The sequence below is a fragment of the Sceloporus undulatus genome, chromosome 9 (genome assembly GCF_019175285.1).
Source record: "Sceloporus undulatus isolate JIND9_A2432 ecotype Alabama chromosome 9, SceUnd_v1.1, whole genome shotgun sequence".
Lineage (NCBI taxonomy): Eukaryota > Metazoa > Chordata > Lepidosauria > Squamata > Phrynosomatidae > Sceloporus > Sceloporus undulatus.
The window spans coordinates 27,687,368-27,709,195 of record NC_056530.1 but is presented as its reverse complement, the minus strand read 5'-3'; the positions used below and the strand labels follow the sequence as shown (position 1 = coordinate 27,709,195).

The 21,828-nt window shown below is 49.0% G+C and overlaps 1 protein-coding gene across 6 annotated transcripts; it reads right to left on the bottom strand.

Annotated features, from left to right (window-relative positions):
• Window positions 1–4,580: 4,580 nt before the first annotated feature.
• On the bottom strand, window positions 4,581–18,775 carry LOC121916233 (protein ZNRD2-like). 6 transcript variants are annotated; one of them, XM_042441090.1, is made up of 4 exons: window positions 18,234–18,683; window positions 6,675–6,826; window positions 6,202–6,286; window positions 4,581–5,106 (listed from the first exon to the last, which is right to left on the bottom strand). In XM_042441090.1, the coding sequence occupies exons 1-4, from the start codon at window positions 18,583–18,585 to the stop codon at window positions 4,727–4,729; spliced, it is 969 nt and encodes a 322-aa protein (XP_042297024.1). In that variant the 5' UTR covers window positions 18,586–18,683; the 3' UTR covers window positions 4,581–4,726. The 6 variants fall into 6 exon arrangements, with proteins under 6 accessions (XP_042297024.1, XP_042297027.1, XP_042297025.1 ...); XM_042441093.1 differs by lacking the exon at window positions 18,234–18,683 and adding an exon at window positions 7,003–7,103; XM_042441091.1 differs by having other exon boundaries at window positions 4,969–5,106; window positions 6,119–6,286; window positions 18,234–18,748.
• Between the last annotated feature and the right edge of the window lie 3,053 nt (window positions 18,776–21,828).

Sequence of the window (21,828 nt, the reverse complement as noted above, 5' to 3'; positions counted from 1 at the left end):
GAGGAAAGGGAAACGAAGGGAAGCAGAGAGAAGAGGAAAGCAAAGGAGAAAGAGAGAAAGGAGGGGAAAGGAAACAAAGGGAAAGGAAAAGAAACAAAATGAAAGGCGAGGAAGCGAAGGAGAGGAAAGGAAAGAAGGGAAGAGAAGAGGAGAGAGGAATGGAAGGAACCGAGGAGAGGAGGGGGAAGGGGACACAGCACCCGGGGATACCGAAGGAATGGGGGATGGCCGTCCCTCTTTCTCCCCTTCAGCCTCACCTTTGAAGGATGGAGCGGAGGATGGGTGCCATGGAGGACCAGAGCCAGAAGGGTGGCAGTGCCAGCCTGGCCCCGGCCATAGAGGGCGGCCAGGGCAGAGGGGCGGAAGGAGACCCTCTTTGGAGAGTGGGGGAGGGGGGGTTGGAAAGAGATGCCAGGCCAGGGCCTTGCGGGGACAGCCCTCTGGCCCTCTGCCTATGCTCAGAGGTCCTCCTGGGGGTCCTCCTCCTCCTCCTTAGCTGGGCCCAGCTGGCTCTTCCTTGGCCGGAGGAGGGACCCAGTCCCAGATCGCCTTTGTCTGCCCAGCCACACCCGCAGGGAGGTGGCTTAAAGGGGCGACGCTGGCACTGCCAGCCCCCAAAAGGATGGCCAGCAGCATCCCAAAAGGAGGGCAAGGCTAACTTTGAGATGGGCCAAAGAGGGAGGCAAAGGCTGGCAGCAAAAAGAAAAAAAATCCCCAAACAAACAGGCTTTGAAGCTTGCAACTAATGTTGCAATGCAAGCATCCGCACTGTAGCATTGATGCTCTTTGATGCCACTTGTGACAAATCCTTCAGGATTGGCCCAAGAAAGTGGTGGCTTATGTGCCTCCAAGGCATTTTTGACACTATGGTGGGCTTTTTCTTTCTTGGCAAGGCTGGTTCAGAGGGTCTGCCACATGGGCATCCTCTGGGGCCAAACTGGACTCTTTAGTGTCGGATTCCAAGTTGGTCCTCCAAATGGTTTGGACTTCAGCTCCCAGAATCTGGAGTTGGCTGGGGCTTCTGGGACTTGAAGTGAAATAGACCCGGAGGGCCAAAGTTTGGGGACCTCCGACACACCCCAAGAAGATGGTTGCTCATGTGCTGCATTCAAGTCATTGCTGACTTATGGCAACCCTATTGTGGGGTTTTCTTGGCAAGATTTGTCCTGAGAGCGTCTGTCACGTTCATCCTCGGGCTGAGAGAGTGTGACTTGCCCAGGGTCACCCACTGGGTTGTCATGCCTCCATTCGAACCCCGATCCCCAACGGCCCTTGTGGTCTCTTCCTAAGATTCTGTGTCTGATGGGACCTGCAGTCCAAATTTCCCCCTCAATTTGGATTACAGTTCCCTGGCAGCCTCAGCCAAGGAGACGACTGGGAAGGGATTGTGGGAGCTGCAGTCCAAAAGCCACCAGAGATCCCCAAAGCCATGCAAAATGCCACATTATTATGCCGCACTAGGAAGTGCAAGGGCACAGTTTCCCTCCCTGCCTCAGCTGTTTAGGGCACACTTTGCCAGTCTGTCGCCATTTTCCAAAGTTGCAGAAGTTCAATGTGTAAAAACCAATGGATGGCCATTGGGATGTTCTCACATGGCCAAATGGGGCTGGACTGGGTGGCCTTTGGGGGCCTTTTCCAACTCTAGGAGCCTACATTTTACACAGCCCAGGCCTGCTGCTTCTAAATAGGCTCAGACGCCATTCATTCTGCATCGATGAGTGTGCAAAAACAAACCCTGGCACACTTTCCTGACCTTCCTGCAGCACCGCAAAGCTGCCAACTAGACTTTTCCATTGCCTCCTTGTTACTCTCAAAGGTGACCCGATATAAGATTCCCGAACCAAAGGCGGAGGGGGGAAAGGACAGGAAAAGGTTACCTGTTTCTCCTAAAGCCTCTCTACTCTGTTTGCGCAAGATGCGCCTGGTGTGCAAGCAACGCATACAGTGATGCCAGACACGGGCCGGAGGTGGTACCATTGGCATCAAGGTCCAGCGTCTCCAATAACTAGCCGTGCCACTGCGTTTTCCACTTTCCTAATCCACGGACATGAAAGCTGGACAGTGAGAAGGAAGCCAACAGGGGGAAAATCAGCTCATTCAAAACGTGGCGCCGGAGGAGAATCCTGCGCATCTTGTATTTTTATTGATACCATTGACCTCTAAATAGACAAATAAACACATTTGGAGCAAACCAAACCCAAACTTAAGAGGGAGCTTTGTCTGTTTAGAGAGGAAGAGGTTAGATTTTCTTGCCAGTCAATTTTTAAAGCATGGCTTTAAAAACATAATGTTATTATTATTAGACAGGCATTCAAAGATATAGCTGTATTTGTAGACTCAATATGTAGAGAGATCTAGCAGCAGCGTTGAGACTAACTGAAAGAAAGGCAGCATGGGCTTCCACAGGCTTGAGTCCACTTCCTGAGATGCATTTGGCAGAGTGGACAGCCATGTTTAAATATCCAAAGGTATGCCATGGGGAAGATGGACCAAGCTTGCTTTTTGCTGGTCGTGACTAGGGCACAAACCAATGGGTCCAAATGTAAAGATCCCACCTAAAGCTTTGTGACAGTAAGAGCTCTTTGACGGTGGAACGGACTGCTTTGGAGGATGAATGGAGTCTCCTTCTTTGGAGGTCTTTAAACACTGGAGTGCTTTATGCATATTAACAGTAAAAGGTCGAACTAAATTGCCCTTCCAAACGCTTTCAAGGTGATGCTTCTATTGATTTAGCAGAAGAATAAGCAACCGGGGCAACAGGCCCACAAGCACCACGATCCCAAAGTATGGTCCAGGGCTCATATTACCATGAAAGTACCATCGGCGCAATAGCAGGAGCTGGAAATCCCATGAGGGAAATTTTCCAGACTCTGAAATCCTTAGCTCAACCGACAGTAAGAACAAAATGAACTTCAACAGGGAGAAATGTCAGGTACTGCACTTAGGGTGGAAAAATGAAATGCACAGATATAGGATGATGGGGGACACCTGGCTTAAGGAGACAACGTGTGAAAGGGATCTAGGAGTCCAAGTAGACCACAAGTTGAACATGAGTCAAGTGCGATGCAGCAGTAAACAAGGCCAATGCGATTCTAGGCTGCATCAACAGAAGTATAGTGTCTAGATCAAGGGAAGTCATAGTGCCCCTCTGTTCTGCCACCTGGAATATTGTGTCCGGTTCTGGGTGCCACAATTCAAAAAGGATGTGGAGAAAGTGGAGCCATGTGTCCAAAGGAGGGAGACTATGAGGAAAGACTCAGGGAGCTGGGGATGTTTAGCCTGGAGAAGAGAAGGTTAAGAGGTGATATGACAGCCCTGTTTAAATACTTGAAGGGGGGTTCATATTGAAGAGGGAGCAAGCTTGTTTTCTGCTGCTCCATAGAATAGGACACAATGGAGCAATGGATGCAAGCTCCAGAAAAGAGATTCCAGCTCAACACTAGGAGGAGCTTCCTGACAGTGAGGGCTGTTTGACAGTGGAACAAACTCCTTCCTCAGAGTGTAGCGGAATCTCCTTCCTTGGAGGTCTTTAAGCAGAGGCTGGATGGCCATCTGTCACAGGGGATGCTTTGATTGTGATTTCCTGCATGGCAGAATGGGGTTGGACTGGATGGCCCTTCTTGGGGTCTCTTCCAACTCTACGATTCTGTCCCTTCAACTACGCAGGTTTTTCGAAGCTATGCACACTCAGCCACAATGCGCCATGTTTTACCATCCCAAGCGGGTGCTGTGCTTGGCTAGCTCCAGCCCTCTCTTTTTAAAACGTTACAGAAATACAGGTTAAGTCTCCCTTGCCTGAAACGCTTGGGGCCAGACATGTATTCTGAATATCTGTATTCACATATACATGAATAATGAGAGACCTTGGAAATGGGACCCAAGTCGAAACACAAAACTCATTTGCTTTGTATACACCTTACACACACACAGCGGGAGGGTAATTTCGTACTATTGTTTTAATAACTGTGTACTTGGGACAAAGCTTGTGTACACCGAACTGTCGAAAAGCAGAGGCTTCACTGTCTCAGCCACCCACTAAAAACATTTAGCATTTTGGAATAGCTTGGATGTTGGAATTCCAGAGAAGGGAGACTCAACCTGGACAGAGATCTGGAAGGAACACTCAATGGAGTATTTTAAATACTCAATGGAGCCCCACCAATACTATTTCTGCTATTATGTATAGTAGATCGTTTTTCTTTTAAGCTGATGGTGGGATTCACAAAACCTGACCGCTGCAGGGCACAGGGGATGGCATTTTCACTGCCTCCAGGCTCACAACACCCACCAAAAGCGCAAGACATTCAGAAGGAAGACGAGGCACATATTTGTGGCTTATTGTGGTCTACTAAACCACCTTTCCTCAACACAGGAACCCAGGATCTTAGACTACGGCTCCCAGGATGTCACAATCCCAGGTTCAAAACCCCAGGCAAGCATTAAGATCATGGTGGGTCACAAGCTTGGTGCTCTGGCTATGGACAAGTGCAGGTCTAACCTATGTACCCTCTTCCCCCTTCAAAATGAGCGTCACTAAACCAGCGCAAAGTTGCAGTAACATCCCCCAAACCTCAAGACGATTAGAATGAAAGAACGAGGACACGTTTTAATCGGAAGAAAGAACACAGTCTTGTTTGAAAGGCTTGGACACTAGCCTCTATGGGGCACCCATCCTTGGTGCCCCTCCATGCCCTGGCGCCGCATCCCAGAGATCAGGGCCGGCTGCTCACTGCTGCAGTTCCTTGAGGCTCTTGAGGGATTCTGTGCAGGAACGGATGAGCGAACAGAGCTGGATGCTCATCTCGATGGAAGTGCTGTGCTGGAGCTCGTGGCTGGCCCAGTCCATCTTCTGCAGGATGGCCTCCTCTGCCAGAGTCAGGGCGCTGACGGGTGGTGGGCTGGGGGCTGCCACGACCGGCACCGGGAGCGCTGGCACAGGGCCGGAGACCCGGAGTCCCGAGGCCGCTCCTTCGCAGTGTTCTGGGCGGGGGACGTGTCGAGGTGTCGGCAGAGCGGAGAGGTACTCGGGAGACGCCGAGTTGTCCTCGGAGTTGGCGGCTAGCTGGCGCTCGCGCACCTGGGACAGAGCGGCCTGAGCGTTCAGGGCTGGAAAGAGAAGTACCTGAGCATGATTCAAAGTGCTGGTTATGACAGCCCTATCCAGTTTAGGTCCAGACTTCCTGATGATGGCTTCAATTCAACACCCCTTTAGTGTAGTGTAAATATCTACACATGGACCTGTGCTACATAGAGGCACATACCAACACCCCGACTCTGCCTCATACTGAGCTTCATGGTGGACAGGAATGATTGGAGAAGGTCTGGCTATGGCACTGAACTATCATATAGTCTATCCCATCGATTATCTCCTGCCCCATCCTTCCTTCTGCTTTTAGTTGACCTAGTTGATTTTAGTACCAATCTTTTAAGGTATTTGTGATTTAATTGTTATTTTAAGGGGTGGAGGGTAGAATTTGGGATTGTTGTATATTGTTATTTCACTATGTATTGGACTTTTTTGCCGTAAGCCGCCTCAGTCCTAGTCGGAGCAGGCAGGATATAAATAAAAGCTGTTGTTGTTATGATTGTGATTATGATTATTATAGCTGGATGCACAATGATGAGCCCAGAGATCTGAGGGGCTCTTCTGCAATTCTGCAATCTTGGGCATCTGATAAGGTGGAGGCCATTGCCAAATGCATCTCTAACCCTGCTTGTGCACCTTGAAGGAAGGAGCAAATAAAGCACTCACATCCACCGGAATGAAGCCCCATCCCCAACTTTGAAAGGATGTTATGTTCAAGGTGGAGCAAGCTTGTTTTCTGCTGCTCCAGAGAATAGGACCCAATGGAGCAATGGATGCAAATGGCAGGAAAAGAGATTCCAGCTCAACATTAGGAAGAGCTTCCTGAGAGTAAGAGCTGCTCAATAGTGGAATGAGTGATGGAGCCTCCTTCTTTGGAGGTCTCTAAACAGAGGCTGGATGGCCATCTTTTGGGGCGTGCTTTGAGTGTGAGTTCCTGCATGGCAGAATAGGGTTGGAGTGCATTGCCCTTGGGGTCTCTTCTAGCTCTGTGAGCCTGTCTGTCTGGCGTCTCTTCTGATCCAGAACACTTACCCTTCCAGTCCCACCGGAACGTTCAATGTGGAGCTGGATCTGACAAGGGAACGGCCGCAGGCTCTGCCGCTGTCTGGCCTTACCTGGGTTGTCCTTGTCCACATCGGAGTTCAGTTCTTGGCAAGCAACGCAGTAGAGCTTCTTCCGCTTGTCCTGCAGCAAAATGGTCTGGAAGGAGAGAAGGTCGGAGGGAAAGAGAGAAGGAGAGCATCAAGGTTTGGAAAGAAAGGAAAACAACGCTTACAAAGGAGAAAGACGTGCCCCGTTCCAGCCTCCTGAGCAAGAGGGCCTCCATTTTGAGCATGACTAAGAAGCATGTGTTTATATTTATATGAGTGTCCCTAGCTTTGATTTGGCTGTGTCCTCCATTGTTCTCGAGTGTCCTCCTTTCTGACCACAACCACCATGCATTTATATTCATGTGAGTGCTTTTAAGCGCCGGTGTCCTCCATTCTGGGGCAATATCCTCCATTCTCCTCCTTCTGAGGGCAGGATTTGGGTCCTGTCTCTGAGAGCCTTCCCAGAGGCCCTCTCCTCCTCCTCCTCCTGCTCTCACCCCGCACTCCTCGCAGCAGTCGCCCAGCATGCGGTAGCCCTTCAGCAGGTAGTCGCTCATCAGCTTGCTGATCTTGTCCTGCCGCTCCCGCCGGGCCTGGATCACCTTCAGCTCCGCCTCCGACGGAGGGACCCACTCCGCCTCGTCGCTCCCTGAAAGAGAGACAAAGGACCGCGGAGCCCCAGAATTACCGGACAGAAGCCACACAGACACCCCGCTCTCCCTCCATCCTTCCCTGGATTTCCTCGCCAGGAAAAAAAAAAGGCTTCTCTAGGCCCGACTAGGCCGCGTTGCCATGGTTACCCCTTCCCCTCTGCCTCTCGCTTACCCGCCGCGTTCAGCGCCATGTTCCCCCCCAGGTCCGGCACGCCAACACCGTCCCCCTGTTACTTCCGGTTCTAGACACGCCCCTTTTGGTGTCGTCATAAGCTCCACCTACGAACGCGATAAGGCTTTTTTATATGGATGCGGTGCAACGCTCTTAGTCTTCCCTCTGGAAACCGTACCCCCGACATAAAAGGTTCCTCTTGGAATATTTGTTCCTACCTCAAGAGTTCCCTAGCATTTATTAAACGGTTAAACGGATTGTTATATTATCGTAGGTTTGTTTTTTATTTGTAGCTTGCTATAGTTTATTATTTAATGTTAATATGTATTAATATGTGTTTTATTAAATTATTTTAGTAGATAGCACTATATATATATATATAAAACAATTTAATACATACATATATATATATAAGTATATATTGCAATGCATGTAGAAGTACTATTTATATGTATATTAGATAATATAATATATATATATATGGGTTGTTGTGTGTGTGTTTTTTATATATTAGGTGGCGGCACAATTCAGAAAGGAAATTGAGAAACTGGAGCCATGTGTCAAAAGGAGGGCGACAAAAAGGGTGAAGGGTTTGGAAACCATGAATCCCTATGAGGAACGACTTAGGAGCTGGGGAGTTTAGCCTGGAGAAAAGAAGGTTAAGAGTGATAGGATCGCCCTGTTTAAATTTGAAGGGATGTTCATATTGAAGAGGGAGCAAGCTTGTTTTTCGCTGCTTCCAGAGAACAGACCCCGGAACAATGGATGCAAGCTGCAGGAAAAGAGATTCCACCTGAACATTAGGAGCAACTTCCTGACAGTTAGGGCTGTTCGACAATGGAATGCACTCCTTCCTCGGAGGGTGATAGAGTCTCCTTCCTTGGAGGTCTTTAAGCAGAGGCTGGATGGACATCTGTCAGGGATGCTTTGATTTGGATTTCCTGCATGGCAGAATGGGGTTGGACTGGATGGCCCTAGTGGTCTTTTCCAACTCTACGATTCTATTATATATATATATATATATAGAGAGAGAGAGAGAGAGAGAGAATGTACTATTTAATTTAATTGATATATATATATATATATATGTGTGTTTATACATGTCTGTGTGTATATATATATATATATATGTAGTATTTATATAAATATGTTTAATTCATATATATGTGTGTGTGTGTGTGTGTGTAATAATAATAACAATAATAATATTTATTTGTATCCCGCCTCTCCATATATTGGATCGAGGCGGGTAACAGACATAACAATAAGATAGATATAGATAGATAGATAATTTAATTTTGTGTATGTGTATATATATTTATATACACATACACAAACATAGGTTTGTTTTGTTTTGTCGCATTTCGTTTTTAACCGATCTATGTACAGCGGAGATCTCCGAAGCCATATTTCTGGTTAGGATAGAATAGCAGGTTTTCATCAGCTGTAAAATATCATTTCCATTCAGAGTTAAGAAAGAGGCTGTGGATGATCATTGTTGAGGTTGGAGAAAGCAACATAATAATAATAATAATAATAATAATAATAATAATAGACATTAAAATTGTTGTCATTTTGATCTTTATTGGTGAAAGACAGTAGATCAGGTCAAGTTCTGTGTTAGGAGGATATGACACAATTCCTGTGTTGAGATACAAACAGAAGAGACACAATACAGGAGAAATGAAGCAATTACAGATATAGAGACTGTATATTTCATTTTCCAGAGGCTGGAAACTTCATTCTCTTATTAGATGCATGAGTGCCATGCTTGCTGGAGGGTTCTGGGAACGGCTGTAGTCGAAAAAAGTAACTTTTCCAGCTCCATACCCCTCCATACTTAAGAAAGCGAGATGTGACTAGTAAAAGGTACTTTTTACACTCCCTGGGCACCCGCAGCCAATGGAAAGCGCCGCTTTGTCTTAAGCCCCGCCTACCCGCTCTCCTAATTGGACGGGAGCAAGAAAGGGCGGAGCGAAGTACGTCATCTATGAAGGTCCCGCCCACGGCGATTGGCCCGAGAGCCGAGGAAAATGGCGACAACGTCCACCAATCAGGATAAGCGAAAGTGAACTGAGGGCGGGAGCGCTGAGGAAGCGACAGCCCGCTCTACCAATCCCCGCACGGGAAAGGACAGGGGCGGAGCTTACTGTTGAGGCAGTGACTCCATTTTCTTCTCCGGTTGAAAGGTTGCCTTGGCAACGGCTAGTGTGGACTAGGCCTCAGCTAGGGCCTCGTTTCTGAAGCCTAAGGGAGGCACAATTAATTCAGTTTCACACTGCTTTAACCACAGAGACTCAAACCCTGGGAGTTGTAGTTTACTGTGAACCCCCCCAGAGCTCTTTAAGAGAAGGCCACGTGTCTCACCAAACTACAAATCCCAGAATTCCATCAAATTGAAGTCAGCGGTTAGAGCGGCGCCAAACTGCAACAACCCTGCAGTGCGGAGTGTTTTATTTGAAGACCATATATAGTTGTTTACTGTGTCACAAGCACAACACTGTAAGGCTGCTATGGAATCCTGGGATTTGTAGTCCTTTGAGGCCACAGCTGTGAGCCTCCAAAGCCATTTGTGACCCGAACATCGTCTCCCTTTCTTGGTTTGCCCTCTGAAGCTGAGAGAGTGTGACTCGTCCAATGAGTTTACATGAGAGCCGAACCCTGATCTCCAGAGTCGCAGTCCAACACTTTGCGCCTTTCTGACAGGAAGCTAAACGTCCCCCAAAACTACAAACCCCAGGATTGCATAGCATTGACAGTTAATACTGTTAGCAAACTGCGCTAACTCTGCAGTGTAGACCAGGTTTTGTTATTGGTGTGTTCACCCTGATGCACGAACTCCACCACAGAACGGTTGTTAAAGCTTAAGCCGCTGCCGCCGCCACATGCCTCACAAGTCGGTTGAAACTAACATTGTGCTGGAGGGACCTAGATGTTCCTAAAGAGAACGTATTAATAAAGTCTGCAAATAACCAATAATGGTTGCCCTATGGGTTTTTAAGCTATCGTCGGCCCCCAGAACATATCTCTAGCCCACCACCCTGGTCCAGATTCGGATCCTCGCTCAGCCGTAAAATGACGCAAGGATCGGCGGACTCTCTCCTCTTAACTTTTGTGAAGAGACAATCCCCTCGTATGACGCACTGAGCTCCTTGGGGATACAAAGGGAACAGATACTAATGGCACTTTTTTAGGGGGACGGACGGATACAGCAACAGCCAAGGAGATAAGTCTTGATACTGAGGTTTAAGTACCAAAAGACTACTTAAATGAGCCTCATGGGTGGCGCGCATCAACCAAAGGGTCCTTGTGTACGAATGTCCCACCATTTTGCCAGCATGTCACCATCCCTGTACACTTGTCCCTCCACAATGGATGGGGTTGAGGGCACAAGACCCCTGTGAATGTGGAAAAACTGCAAGTAACAAAAACACCTCTCTAGGAACCTCTAGGTCTTCCAGTGCAACTCTGTGTCCAACATCTGCCAGGCATTGACCATAGAGTTGTGCTGCAGGAGCTACAAAGACCTAGTGGAATGTTGTCTCTAGAAATCTCTAGGTCCTCCAGTGCAACACTGTGGTTGGTCATCATCGGCCAAATGCTGGCCACAGAATTATGCCGGAGGAGCTATTAGTGTACTCCCTCTAGGAATCTCTGAGGTCAACATCTGCCAGACATTGACCATAGAATTATGCCGGAGGAGCTACAAAATGCCTAGTGGACTGTTCTCTCTAGGAATCTCCAGGTCCTCCACTGCAACTCTGTGGTCAACATCTGTCAGACATTGACCATAGAATTCTGCTGGAGGACCAAGATATTCCTAAAGAGAACATACTAATAAAATATGTGAGTAAATCAAATCCTCGGAAGTCACAAAGCCGCAAATGTGGAGGGATGAATGTATTTCATGTGGCAAGACACAGATCATCCAGCAATTCCAGAATATTAGGAGATAAACGCTTCTTTGATGTGGCATAAATGGTTTTCAGCAGCTGCAACAGCAAATAAACTGCTCTTGTGAAAAGTTGGAAGCTGAGTGGATCTAACACATTTCTTTGGAAGACTGTAGTCTGCATTCACTGCTACTACTGAGTATGCCTAATACCTTTGGAGCCTGCATCAGGAGGGATGGTTCTGAATTTAACTGACCACACCATCTTTCACCAACTGAGGCTCCTTCAGATGTTCTGGACCCGCTTCTATCAGCCATGGTCTGCAAAACCAAAAGGAAGGGACAATGGGAACTGTAAGCCAAAGCATCTGGAAAGATACAGGCTGGGCAAGTGTGGTTTATGCACAACCAAAAAGGAAAGGGAGGACAGTTAACACACACACACCACCGGCACTTCCAAAACCACCAGACAAACTGATGTTTCTAAAATTCCAATCAGCTGATTTATTTACAGTTAATACAAAAAAGAAAGGGAGAAACCCTACTCATTCCTATCACTAGGCTTCCTTACACACTCTATACTGGTATAAATCAATGAAGGACGATGTTACAGACAAGCGACTGAGCTGATTTTGGAAAGGATACGAAGAAAAAGAAACCCTCAATTCCTGAAAATGAAGATTCCAATAGGTTTCATTCATCCATCATGGAACCTGGAGCAAGCGAGACCAAGGAAACGGGAAAAGCGTTGTTCTCCTTGCCTCAGAAACTTTGGCTTTAAAAGGCTGAAATGTGCTGCAACGTACAGCGCTCTCCTGAGCCTGAAGTGAAATTAAAGATGGGAAGCTAAATGGGAAATGTCCTGGATGGCCACACATGGCTCACTAAAATGGCATACCCTTCGCTCAATACAGGGAAAGACAGAAACAAAAAAGATACACACGTTAGAATGGCCAGCTGCTGTGGTCACCCAGAAGAGAGAAAGGTAGTGACTAAAAGGCTATCCTGAACCCAAACGGCAAGGACTGCTCATCCGAGACGTTATGCAAAGAGTGTTACACGGCGGGCGCCAAGAGAATGACGCTGTCCCACCCCAGGAGACGGGGGAAAATCCTCTACAAGCGGCGCTGGTAACTAGCATGCAGCTGCAGTTGTGCGCTACGCAAATAGTCGCCATAGGCACCCGCGTAACGGGCATAATCGGACTGCATTTCTGGGAGGCGGCGATAATCCAGCTGAGCCTTTGTCGGCGAATGGCGGTACGCATGGGGGGAGTCTGCTAAATGGCGGAAATCAGAGAGGTCGGCTAAACGGCGGTCATCTGAGAGGTCAGTATTGTACCTGGTTAAGAGAAGAGACATTTGATAAATTAAAAAGCTCATGCCCCAAATGATTCATACACCGTGATGGAGAAGACCTGTCCCCCCAACCATACAGAGGAGAAGTGCGCAACCTACGACAGCAACCCCAAAGGACAACTTCTCCTTCATAGCTTGAACTCCAAACTACTCAACCTCTGTCTCAGGTGGCACAGGGAGTCTCTCCATGGCGTTCCTGTTCCATAAAACTATGGGAAGAGTATAATATCGCTGACCGTTTCATAGCCTTTTGAGCCTACCATCGGAGTACAATACTAAATCCAATGTGAGTCGCTAAGACAGAGGATACGGGAACTCAATCTTATCTTAAATGAAAGGCTGCATGAAGTTCTTGATGATGATCTGGTGAGAAGAATACATTCTAATATGTGGGCACACATGTTTCACAGCTGAAATTCAGCCCTGAACGTACCACCAAAAAGCAAGCCTCCCACCCTGCCTCTTGGCGCTGAAGATGGCTGAAAATAACATGTGAAATACAGGACTCGATTCCCATAGTCTGCCTGCTTAAAATGGAAAGACTAGCCTCAGGCCTAACATAGTGAAGAAATCCAGCCACCGCATCTCTTGTTTGTAAAATCAATTTTGGAGGCGCATGAGTCTACTTTCCTTCTAAGACCTACAAAGGTTGGTGAAAACCTTTCTGAAACCCCTCTCTACCCAGGGATTTTCCAGCCCCGCAATTTGTTACTGAACACTTCGACAAAGACACAGAAAAAATGCAGCCAGGGAAAGATGGTAAAATGCAGCCCCTCCTTGCCTCCCTCCTTGAAGCATAATGCACAGAAAAGGTTTTAAAGCTGAGCTGAACCAAAAGAGGAATCAACCACAAAGCCATGGTAGGAAAGGATGAGCCCCAAATCCAACCCACCCTTCCTTCCAAACAACTCCCAGAGCCGGCAGAAGGAAGACTCCTTCGGGTCACACTGAAAGTGTAGAGATCCTAGGAGAGAGAAGGCATGATGGATCTGCAAAGCATTGCCCTGATTCAGCTGCATACCTCTTATTCATCGCAGCCGCTTTCCGGTAGAGATCCTCACGGCTACCGCGTGGTGGCGGGGACAGGCGGGCGCGTTCGTACTGCGGGTGCAGGCTGGCGACTTCGGACTGCAACATCCCTGAAGACGGAGCCACCTGCTGCGCAGGCTGAGTCAGGCCATTGTATGCTGGCTGGGCTCGGTAACCTGCTGCTAAGGGAACAGAAGCGGACTGCTGCGCCGCATAGGCGGCCTCGACTGGTGTTCTGTAGGCTGTTGGAAGTGAGGCAGACAGCTGGGTCTTATAGGAAGCACTAGCATCCTGCATACTATAAGCAGCTGCCAGACTTGCTGCAGACTGCGCCCCGTATGCAGCAGGCAGAGCAGAGGCAGTCTGAGCCCCATAAGCAGCGGCGGCATGGCCAACGGCGGGCTGGACCCCATACGAAGCCGTCTGCGCCGAGAGAGCATGGGCACTATACAAGGCTGACTGGTTGGCTGCAGGCTGAGCCCCATAGGTTGCAGAAAGCGCTGCCGCTTGAGCCCCGTAGGAAGCTGCGTATGTTGCAGCAGCCTGGGCTCCGTAAGCGGCTGCATATGTTGTGGCAGGCTGGGCCTCGTAAGCAGAGACTTGGGAAGCGGCTGCCTGGGCCCCATAGGCGGCTGCCTGGGTGTTGTAGGAGGTGAGGGCAGAGGCGGCCGGCTGGGCCCCTGAAGTCCCCAGAGGAACAGAGGCCTGGGCTTTGTATGCACTGCCAAGCATAGCCGAGGACTGGGCTCTGTACATCGCTGCCTGCCCAGTGGTGGGCTGGGGTCTGTAGGCCATTCCGAGGGCTGCTGCGGACTGGTCTCTGTAGGCTGTTCCCAGGGAAGCGGAAGGCTGGTCTCTGTAGGCCGCTTGCTGCGCTGTTATGGGAATGGCGTAGCCTGCTCTCGTGGGTGAGCGTCTAATGGGGCTCCTGTCCCTTCCAAAGTAAGAGGAGGCCTGACTGTCTTGGGAGTCAAATTTGGTTAAACCACTGTTCCCCAGGCGCTGCTGATAATCATATTCGAGGGAGGAATAAGCTGACGCTGCCATTGGGAACCCAAGGTTACCAGCTCTCAAACCATCACTCCGGGCTTGGAGTTTCTCTAAGGTTGGGATTTTGTTCTTTTCGGTCCCGATCCCCAGCTGGCCTCCGGGTCCAGCCGGGCCCCTCTTATGAGCTTTATTAGAGAGTTCGACATTAATCCTTTTTCCTTTGACGTCCCTTCCATTAAGATGTTCAATGGCGGCTCTAGCATCCTCGTCCTTCTCCATGTGAACGAACGCATAGTCTGACAAAGCAGTAGACAGAAGGTTATCATTAAGGGACACATGACATTTCATTCCCGGAACCCATGCCTACTTGGATTTGACCTGGGGACCACAATGAAAGCACTCAGCCAGCAAGACATCTATTCGACAGCTGGACAAGGCAGACAACCAACTGCGGTGGACTAGCTGTTCTGCAACGACAGCCACAATGAAAGGACAAGCCACTGGCGCCTAGCAGGGCACAGAAGGGACTGAAGAGCTGCCCTAAACGGCTAAGCCTTGGACCCATCCCACTCCAAAAACCCTACAGTACTCCGGATCAAGAAGGATTTTCCCTTTTGGCTTATCACAGGCGAGTTCCCAGAGAGGGCCAGAATATACCAGGCCATCTCCATGCGGCTACATGCATCACCATGTGAATCCGGGGGATCAGGATGCTTTTGCAATGGAGTTCTAAGTTCGATGCTATTGTTTTATCTATACTGAAACCTATGGGGGGAAAATGATACCATAAAGCATTCATTTAACAGTAGATCTGAAATTCTCCTTCTAGAAAACATCCTTTCAAAAGGCTAGCAAAAGATCGAAGAGTCGCACTCCAAATTTAACAAAGGACTGATCATTGCATGTATGCTCCCTAACCAGAAAGAGACTTAGGAGATGAGTAACAGGTTAAGAGACCCTCCAATTTTCCATGTCACCCAGAGAGCTTTCCGGGGTGCTTCATGCAGGTTTACTCAAGAGAGGTACTTTCCCCTTCTTGTTCAACTATTAATGGTAGGAGTGGGGCTGAAGAGAGTTAGCCAAAGGCAGTTTTACTCTTCATAGAGCAATAGCTCCCTTCAAAAAGAAAGCAGTAAAGTAGAGAGAGAACCGTGTCTCTATCCTGGAAGGAAGGCCATGCCCTATATAACGCTGTGCATGATTACTCCCTACAGCTGAAGTGAAGCATTACTGGTCCTTCAGACATTTCTGGACTTCAGTTCCCATCAACCCCAACCAGGATAGGATTACAGAACAAAGCATTCCAACAAAACACTTGGAAGACCACAGTTCTCTTGCCTCGCTCCTGATCACTCAATCGAGCCATTTAGGGTGCTCTCCCTACCTATTAATGGGGAAACACTGTGGTTCAGGATGGACTTCACAGTCTCAGAACAAGTGACATGTCGCTATTACGGCAGACTGCAAAGAAGACTGGAGCGGGACAACTTTGGGGCCTCCCCCTCCTGTTGCGCTTAATGTCAGGAGTAGGGCTGCAGGTGCTTCCAAGCAACTGCTCTGTGTGGCATGGCGCAACGCCGGGTCCTGTAATGTTATGATGGACTCAGGAAAGCACTGGCCCCTCGAGTGAGTTTCGTTCAGTGGTCGCACGGCATGCAAATCTTTCCAGGCTATGGCGCATGTACACACACACACACACAAAGGCGCAAGTGCATCTGGCAACTCTGAGACGCTCCAGTTCCAACAAGATGCATTTAACTACTGGAACTAAGAGTCCACAGCTTCACATCAAGTCTTAAGGTTTTAAAAAGTTGGGGTTTACCGCCTTGGCGCTACAGTGGGTCCAAAACACACGCTACAGAAATAATCCAGTCTGAGACTGCTTTAACTGCCCTGGCTCAGTGCTATGGGACACTGGGAATTGTAGTCTATTGAAGCCCCAGAGCTCTCTGACGGAGAAGGCTGAACGTCTCACAAAGCTAGAGCCAAGGCAGTGAAAGCGATCTCAAACTGGATTATTTCTGCAGTGTGTTTTGGACCTTGGTGGAAAGACTTCCTAAGTGCTACAGTTGCCCAAATATATGAGCAAAGACGCCACACGTCATAGACATTTGTGGGTTTTTCAGGCCCTGTGGCCATGCTCTAGAAGAGTTCATTCCTGATGCGCCTCTGAAGAGGCCAGCCTTAGGTGCTGATGGAATAAACTATTCCAGAACATGGCCACATAGCCCTCAAACCCCATAAATAACTATAGATGCCAGCCGTGAAAGCCTTCGACTCCGCAAATCGTTACCCATGAGGTTCCTTGCTGGCTGGGCGAACCATGCTAAATGTTACCATGTGCTATTTCCATGCTGTCCTCCTTTAGATTTCTGGAACAAAAAGCATTTCCTTTGTGAGAAACAAGAAAGCATTTGACAGAAAGCGGAGTGACCGGGTGAGTATGGGTTTCGTGAGACGCCAGGCGTTGAGAGCTGAAAAGGGATGGCCTAACGGAGAGATGCCTGTATACCTGGGGGCAGTACAATGAATGAGGCGCACTACTTGACACGCGCGCACGCTTTGCCGGGTCCTGCCGTTGCAAGAGAACCTCACACCTATAAATAAATATTAATATTAATCATAATAACAATAATAATAATAATAACAACCTTGGCTCAACTTCAGACTGGACAACTTTCTGAAGGGACGCATTGAGCCATGCCTGGAGTACTGGTTTGGGCTCATAAGGGACTGTCAGTGGTCAGCTTTCCTAAAAGGCTCATCGACATGGATGTGAAGGCAACAGTAAAGCATAGTCGCTAAGCAAGGTCCCCAAGAAATCCACCACAAATGAAGGGACCTTATCCCCAACGGCAGATTTGTAGATATAAGCCTTTACAATGGAAGGGAGGAAAGGAAATGTGAGCAGCAGACCTAGGAGCCCTCATTCACTGGATATGGGTATATATTGGGCATGATGTGACCAAACTCCCAGAGTTCCTCCTTTGCGCATACAGGAAAGCATAGCTGTGACTGTTACACTGAAATATGCTCAGTTTAAAGCACACAAGAAACACGGGGTAAGACTTAAAGGAGATCTAGCCCTGTTAGTCTGTAGAGAGAGCTTGTACGTAGTGCCTTTGAGGCTCACGGAAAGAAAGAAGCTGGCAGCCTGAGCTTTCTTAGACTGAAGTCGACCTCAATGCATCTGGGGAAGTAGACTGAAGTCTAGGAAAGCTAGCTAGAGCTGTGCTAGTCTGAAGAGTACCTCCTAGACTCCAGTCTCTTCATGCATCTGGGAAAGCAGACTCAAGTCCAGGGAAGCTCATGCTGCCAAGTGAGTCTCAAAGGTGCTACAAGAGGGCACTCTCTCCTCCCTGGACATAAAGCGTGGCCCATGTGCGCATGAACAGTCAAGCCAAGATCCCTGGCATGAAAGCCACAAGGCCAAGGAGGAGTGTTGGGCCTCTGGGAAGGGTCCCTTCCAACACAAGCCTGACTTTTGGAGCCGGAGGTCCTACAAAGTTGCCTTTGCCACCGTCAGGAACCCTGAAACAACTCTCTAACGGGGTTTTGGCAGGGCTCAGCCGGCCAGGTCCCTCCCTGGGAGGGAGGTGGCAGGGCAGCCCTGTCTGAGCATCTGAAGGGGGTCGCAATGGGGATGGAGCAAGCTTCCTTGCTCTGCTCCAGAGACTGGCTCTAAGCCTTAGGAAGAAGAAGAGCAAGTGCTGCTTAACAGGGGAAGACACGGACGGAGAGTTCCTGCCTGGCGGAAGGGCCTCGGAAGGGGCTTGTTATGGACGACCCTGGCGGCGGAGTGTCCTTCCGACTCTTCTGCAGGGAAGAAGGGGGGGGGGGGTGGGATTGAACCGGGCGACCCTTGGGTCCCTTCCGACTCTGCTGTGCTCTGCCTCCCCGCAGGGCAGGAGCGGGTTGGATGACCTTCCTTGCCGGGCGGAAGGGGAGCTCCGTGGCGCTACCTTTGACGATGTCGCACTCGACGACGGGCCCGAACTCCTGGAAGAGGGTGCGGAGCTCCCCGGAGGTGCAGGCGGCGGAGACGTTGCCGACGAAGACCTTGACGGTGTGGGTGGGCCTGGGGCGCGAGTGCTCGACCACCACGCGGTGCCCGTGGAGCAGGTGCCCGTTCAGCTTGGCGATGGCGCGGTCGGCGGCGGCCTCGTCGCGCAGGTGGACGAAGGCGAACTGCTTCATCAGCGCCACCTTCAGCACCGCGCCGCCGGGCTCCGCCGCCTCGAAGAGCTCGCGCAGCTCCACCTGCGACGTCTCCTCAGGCACGTTGCCCACGAACACCTTCACCCCCGAGTGCATCGGGCCGGCTCAGAGAGGACACGGCCGGCCGGCCTGCCTTCCTTCCTGCCTTCCTCCGGCGGAGATGCAAAATGGCGGACGCCGCTCCGAGGCCAAAGCGGAGACGACGACGACGACGAGCCGCGCCTGGGCACTGAGCATGCGCGCCCGGAGGGGGGAAAAAGAAGCGCGCACAAAATGGCGGACGCAACTCTAACAAGGCGCCGCAACGAGCATGCGCGTACCTGTCGCCCCGCCCCTTCATTCTCCTGAGTCTCGTTGGCGCATGCGCAGTGTGACGCTAACTCTGGCCTTTTCTTGGACTTCAGCTCCCAGAAGTCTCGGCCACCTCGGCCAATACGGAAGGATTCTGGGAGCTGAAGTGCAAAAAGGACCAGAGCTTGGGAAAGCACTGGTTCAGCGCATGCGTGGACGGTACCACCGCGGCTCCTGCAAAGAGTGAGGCCCGCTGCTTTGAACTGTCATGGCTCCCTTCTAGGGAACCCTGGGATTTGTAGTTTTGTGAGGCAGCAGGTCTCTGGTGGAAAAAGGCTGGATATCTCACAAAGGGCAAATCCCAGGATTCCATAGCATCCAAGCAAGCTTTTTAAAATGATATAAGCCTATTTTTAGAGAAGGCCCGCATAGAAAAATTAAATGCCTTTTTGGCTCACTTGTATTACTGTGATACAAAACAGTGGAAATGCTGTTTTACGGCCAAAGACAAAGGCCAGGCCTTCGCCTTTAGTAGAACGCAAGCAGTCTGAAACCAAAGGCTTTCGCGGCCGCCATCCGTAGATGTTTGTGGGCTTTTCGGCCTCTGTGGCCACGTCCTGGAAGAAGGCCGCCTTCTACAATGTGGCCACACAGCCCCAAAAACCCACAAACATCCAAGAATACAAGCAAGTTGTGGCTTCCTCACAGCCCACTACGCCAAGCCTCTCTGAGGATGTGGTTCACCTCCGCAAAGGCCCTTCATGAGGCTAGTGCTGCAAAACCCGTGAGGCTTTAGCCGTTGGTACGGCTTCTCCATTCTGGGATGGGTGTTCCTCCCTTAACCATCCCTGTCTAAGCAAATGGGAGAAGCAGGGGCATGGCAGGTACATTGGGGGCCCTTGGTGTCCACTGGCTTTTGCCCCCCCTCCCAGGACACCTAAATCCGTAGATGCTCAAGCCCCATTTAAATACAACGGCATAGTAAAATGGTCTTCCCGATATAATATGGCAAAAATCAAGGTTTGCTTTTGGGAATCTCTCTCTCTCTCTCTCTCCATACAGTGGGACCTTGTTATCTGCTGGGGTTTGGCTCCAGGATTCCCGATCGATATCCAGATCCATGGATGCTCAAGTCTCATTAAACACAATGGTGCCTCTTATATAAAATGGCAACGTCAAAGTTTGCTTATTGGAATGTATACATCTTAAAAATACTTTCAAGCTGTGGATGATGGGTCCGTGGATAAGGAAGACCAATGGGGCATTTTAATATTTTCAAATGGTGAATGGTTGAATCCATGGATAAAGGATCTGTGTGGATACGGAGGGCACACTGTACAACTTTAGGCACATGTCTCATTCTGGCATTAAACAAATGTATGGCTTTAACCACCTGAGGATGGAATCTGTTCCTTAGTCCCAGCTGAACACACTGCGGAAATCATCTGGTCTGAGACCGCTTTACCTGCCCTGGCTCAGTGCTAGGGAATCTTGGGAATTGTAGTTTATTGTGGCCCCAGAACTCTCTGACTCAATGTCTGACAAAACTACAGTTCCCAGAATTCCCTAGCATTGAGCCAGGGCAGGTAAAGCGGTCTCAAAACCGGATTACTTCTGCATAGTTAAACCCAACAGATTCAATGGCTCTACTGTAATTGGGACTAACAATAGGATTTAGACCTAAGTGCGTGTTATTACACTTCTCCCATAACTATGGCACCAATGGTACCAAATTCACTGATTAACCGATGCCACCACAAACGCCGTGCATCTGAATGGACTCTCATAGCACTATTGTAGCATGTTGTCTATTACAAGAATCATTTGGTAAACAGAGGTTCAACCAAAAGATTATTTCATGTACAGAAACGTAAAGCTAGAGTTTCAAAGCTTTGTTGCTACTGTTCCTTATTTAAACGATTAAATCCTAATCGACTCTTAATGCTTCTCACTTTCCTTTGCTGTCTTTCCATAATCCTAGACAAACCTATCTTCGCTGAACCAAAACGCAGGGTCCTTCCCTTCATTGGCGATATATATATATCGTTCTACCTCATCTCTGCTTTTCAAATGCAAATATAACATGCGCTGCCGATTTGCATGCAACCATGATATATTTCTGGCCCTGGGGAAATGTCAAATGAAAAACCCTGGAACCTTGGTTGAGAAGAAAGTGGATGCTTCCATCCCAAACATATAAATAAGGCAGTTTGACACGGCTTCAACAGACGAAACAAGACCGGGCAACTCTTTAGGAGAATGTGACCTTTATTGGCAGCAAAGTACAGCAGACAGTAAAAGGGCAGATTTACATGTACCCCTTGAAACACACATTTCTCAGATGCATACGTTTGGGACAGCATTGTGTTTTGGGACTGCCTGGTTGTGTATTTGTGCGTGTCATGGGCTGCTGAACCCCCTTTTGATTCTCTGAGGCCTCTTGAAATGACATCTGTGTTGTTTCACGCTCATGATTCACCCATTTTGCTCACAAGAGCGACAAAACCGTTACTTTCGAAGACTGCGAAACTGTCTTCTGCACACAAAGGGACCTTGACTTGGTCTATCTCCTCAGATGCATACATGTTCATGTCACTGCCATTTAATACGGTGCATGATTAGTTGTATTACGTGAGGGCTCCTGGAAGCAGACCTCCATAAATCCAAAGGGTCAGTTGTACTCACTGCGCATTCCTGTTCTTCCTTGACCACAGAGGACATCTGAAAACCTTCAGGAGCAGCAACCTCCTCTCCATATCAAGAAGGAGCCAAGAACTTTATCAATTCCCTCTAGCAAAGCCTCTACCAGGGAAAATGAGAGTAGTAAGTGTGATGGCAAGGTAAAGAGTATATGTACAAGTGGAACAAGGAGTAAAGGAAAGCCCTCACAGAACTTTGCAACTTTGCGTATGCAAGGCGGACTTGTTCTCTTTTTCTGCCGACAAAGGTTAGCAAGGCTCTTTCTCTTCTTGGTTGTTGCAAGGCCCCCAAGACATAACCCTGCAGCCTTATTCCGACTGCAAAAGCCCTTCACAAGCTGTATCCCAG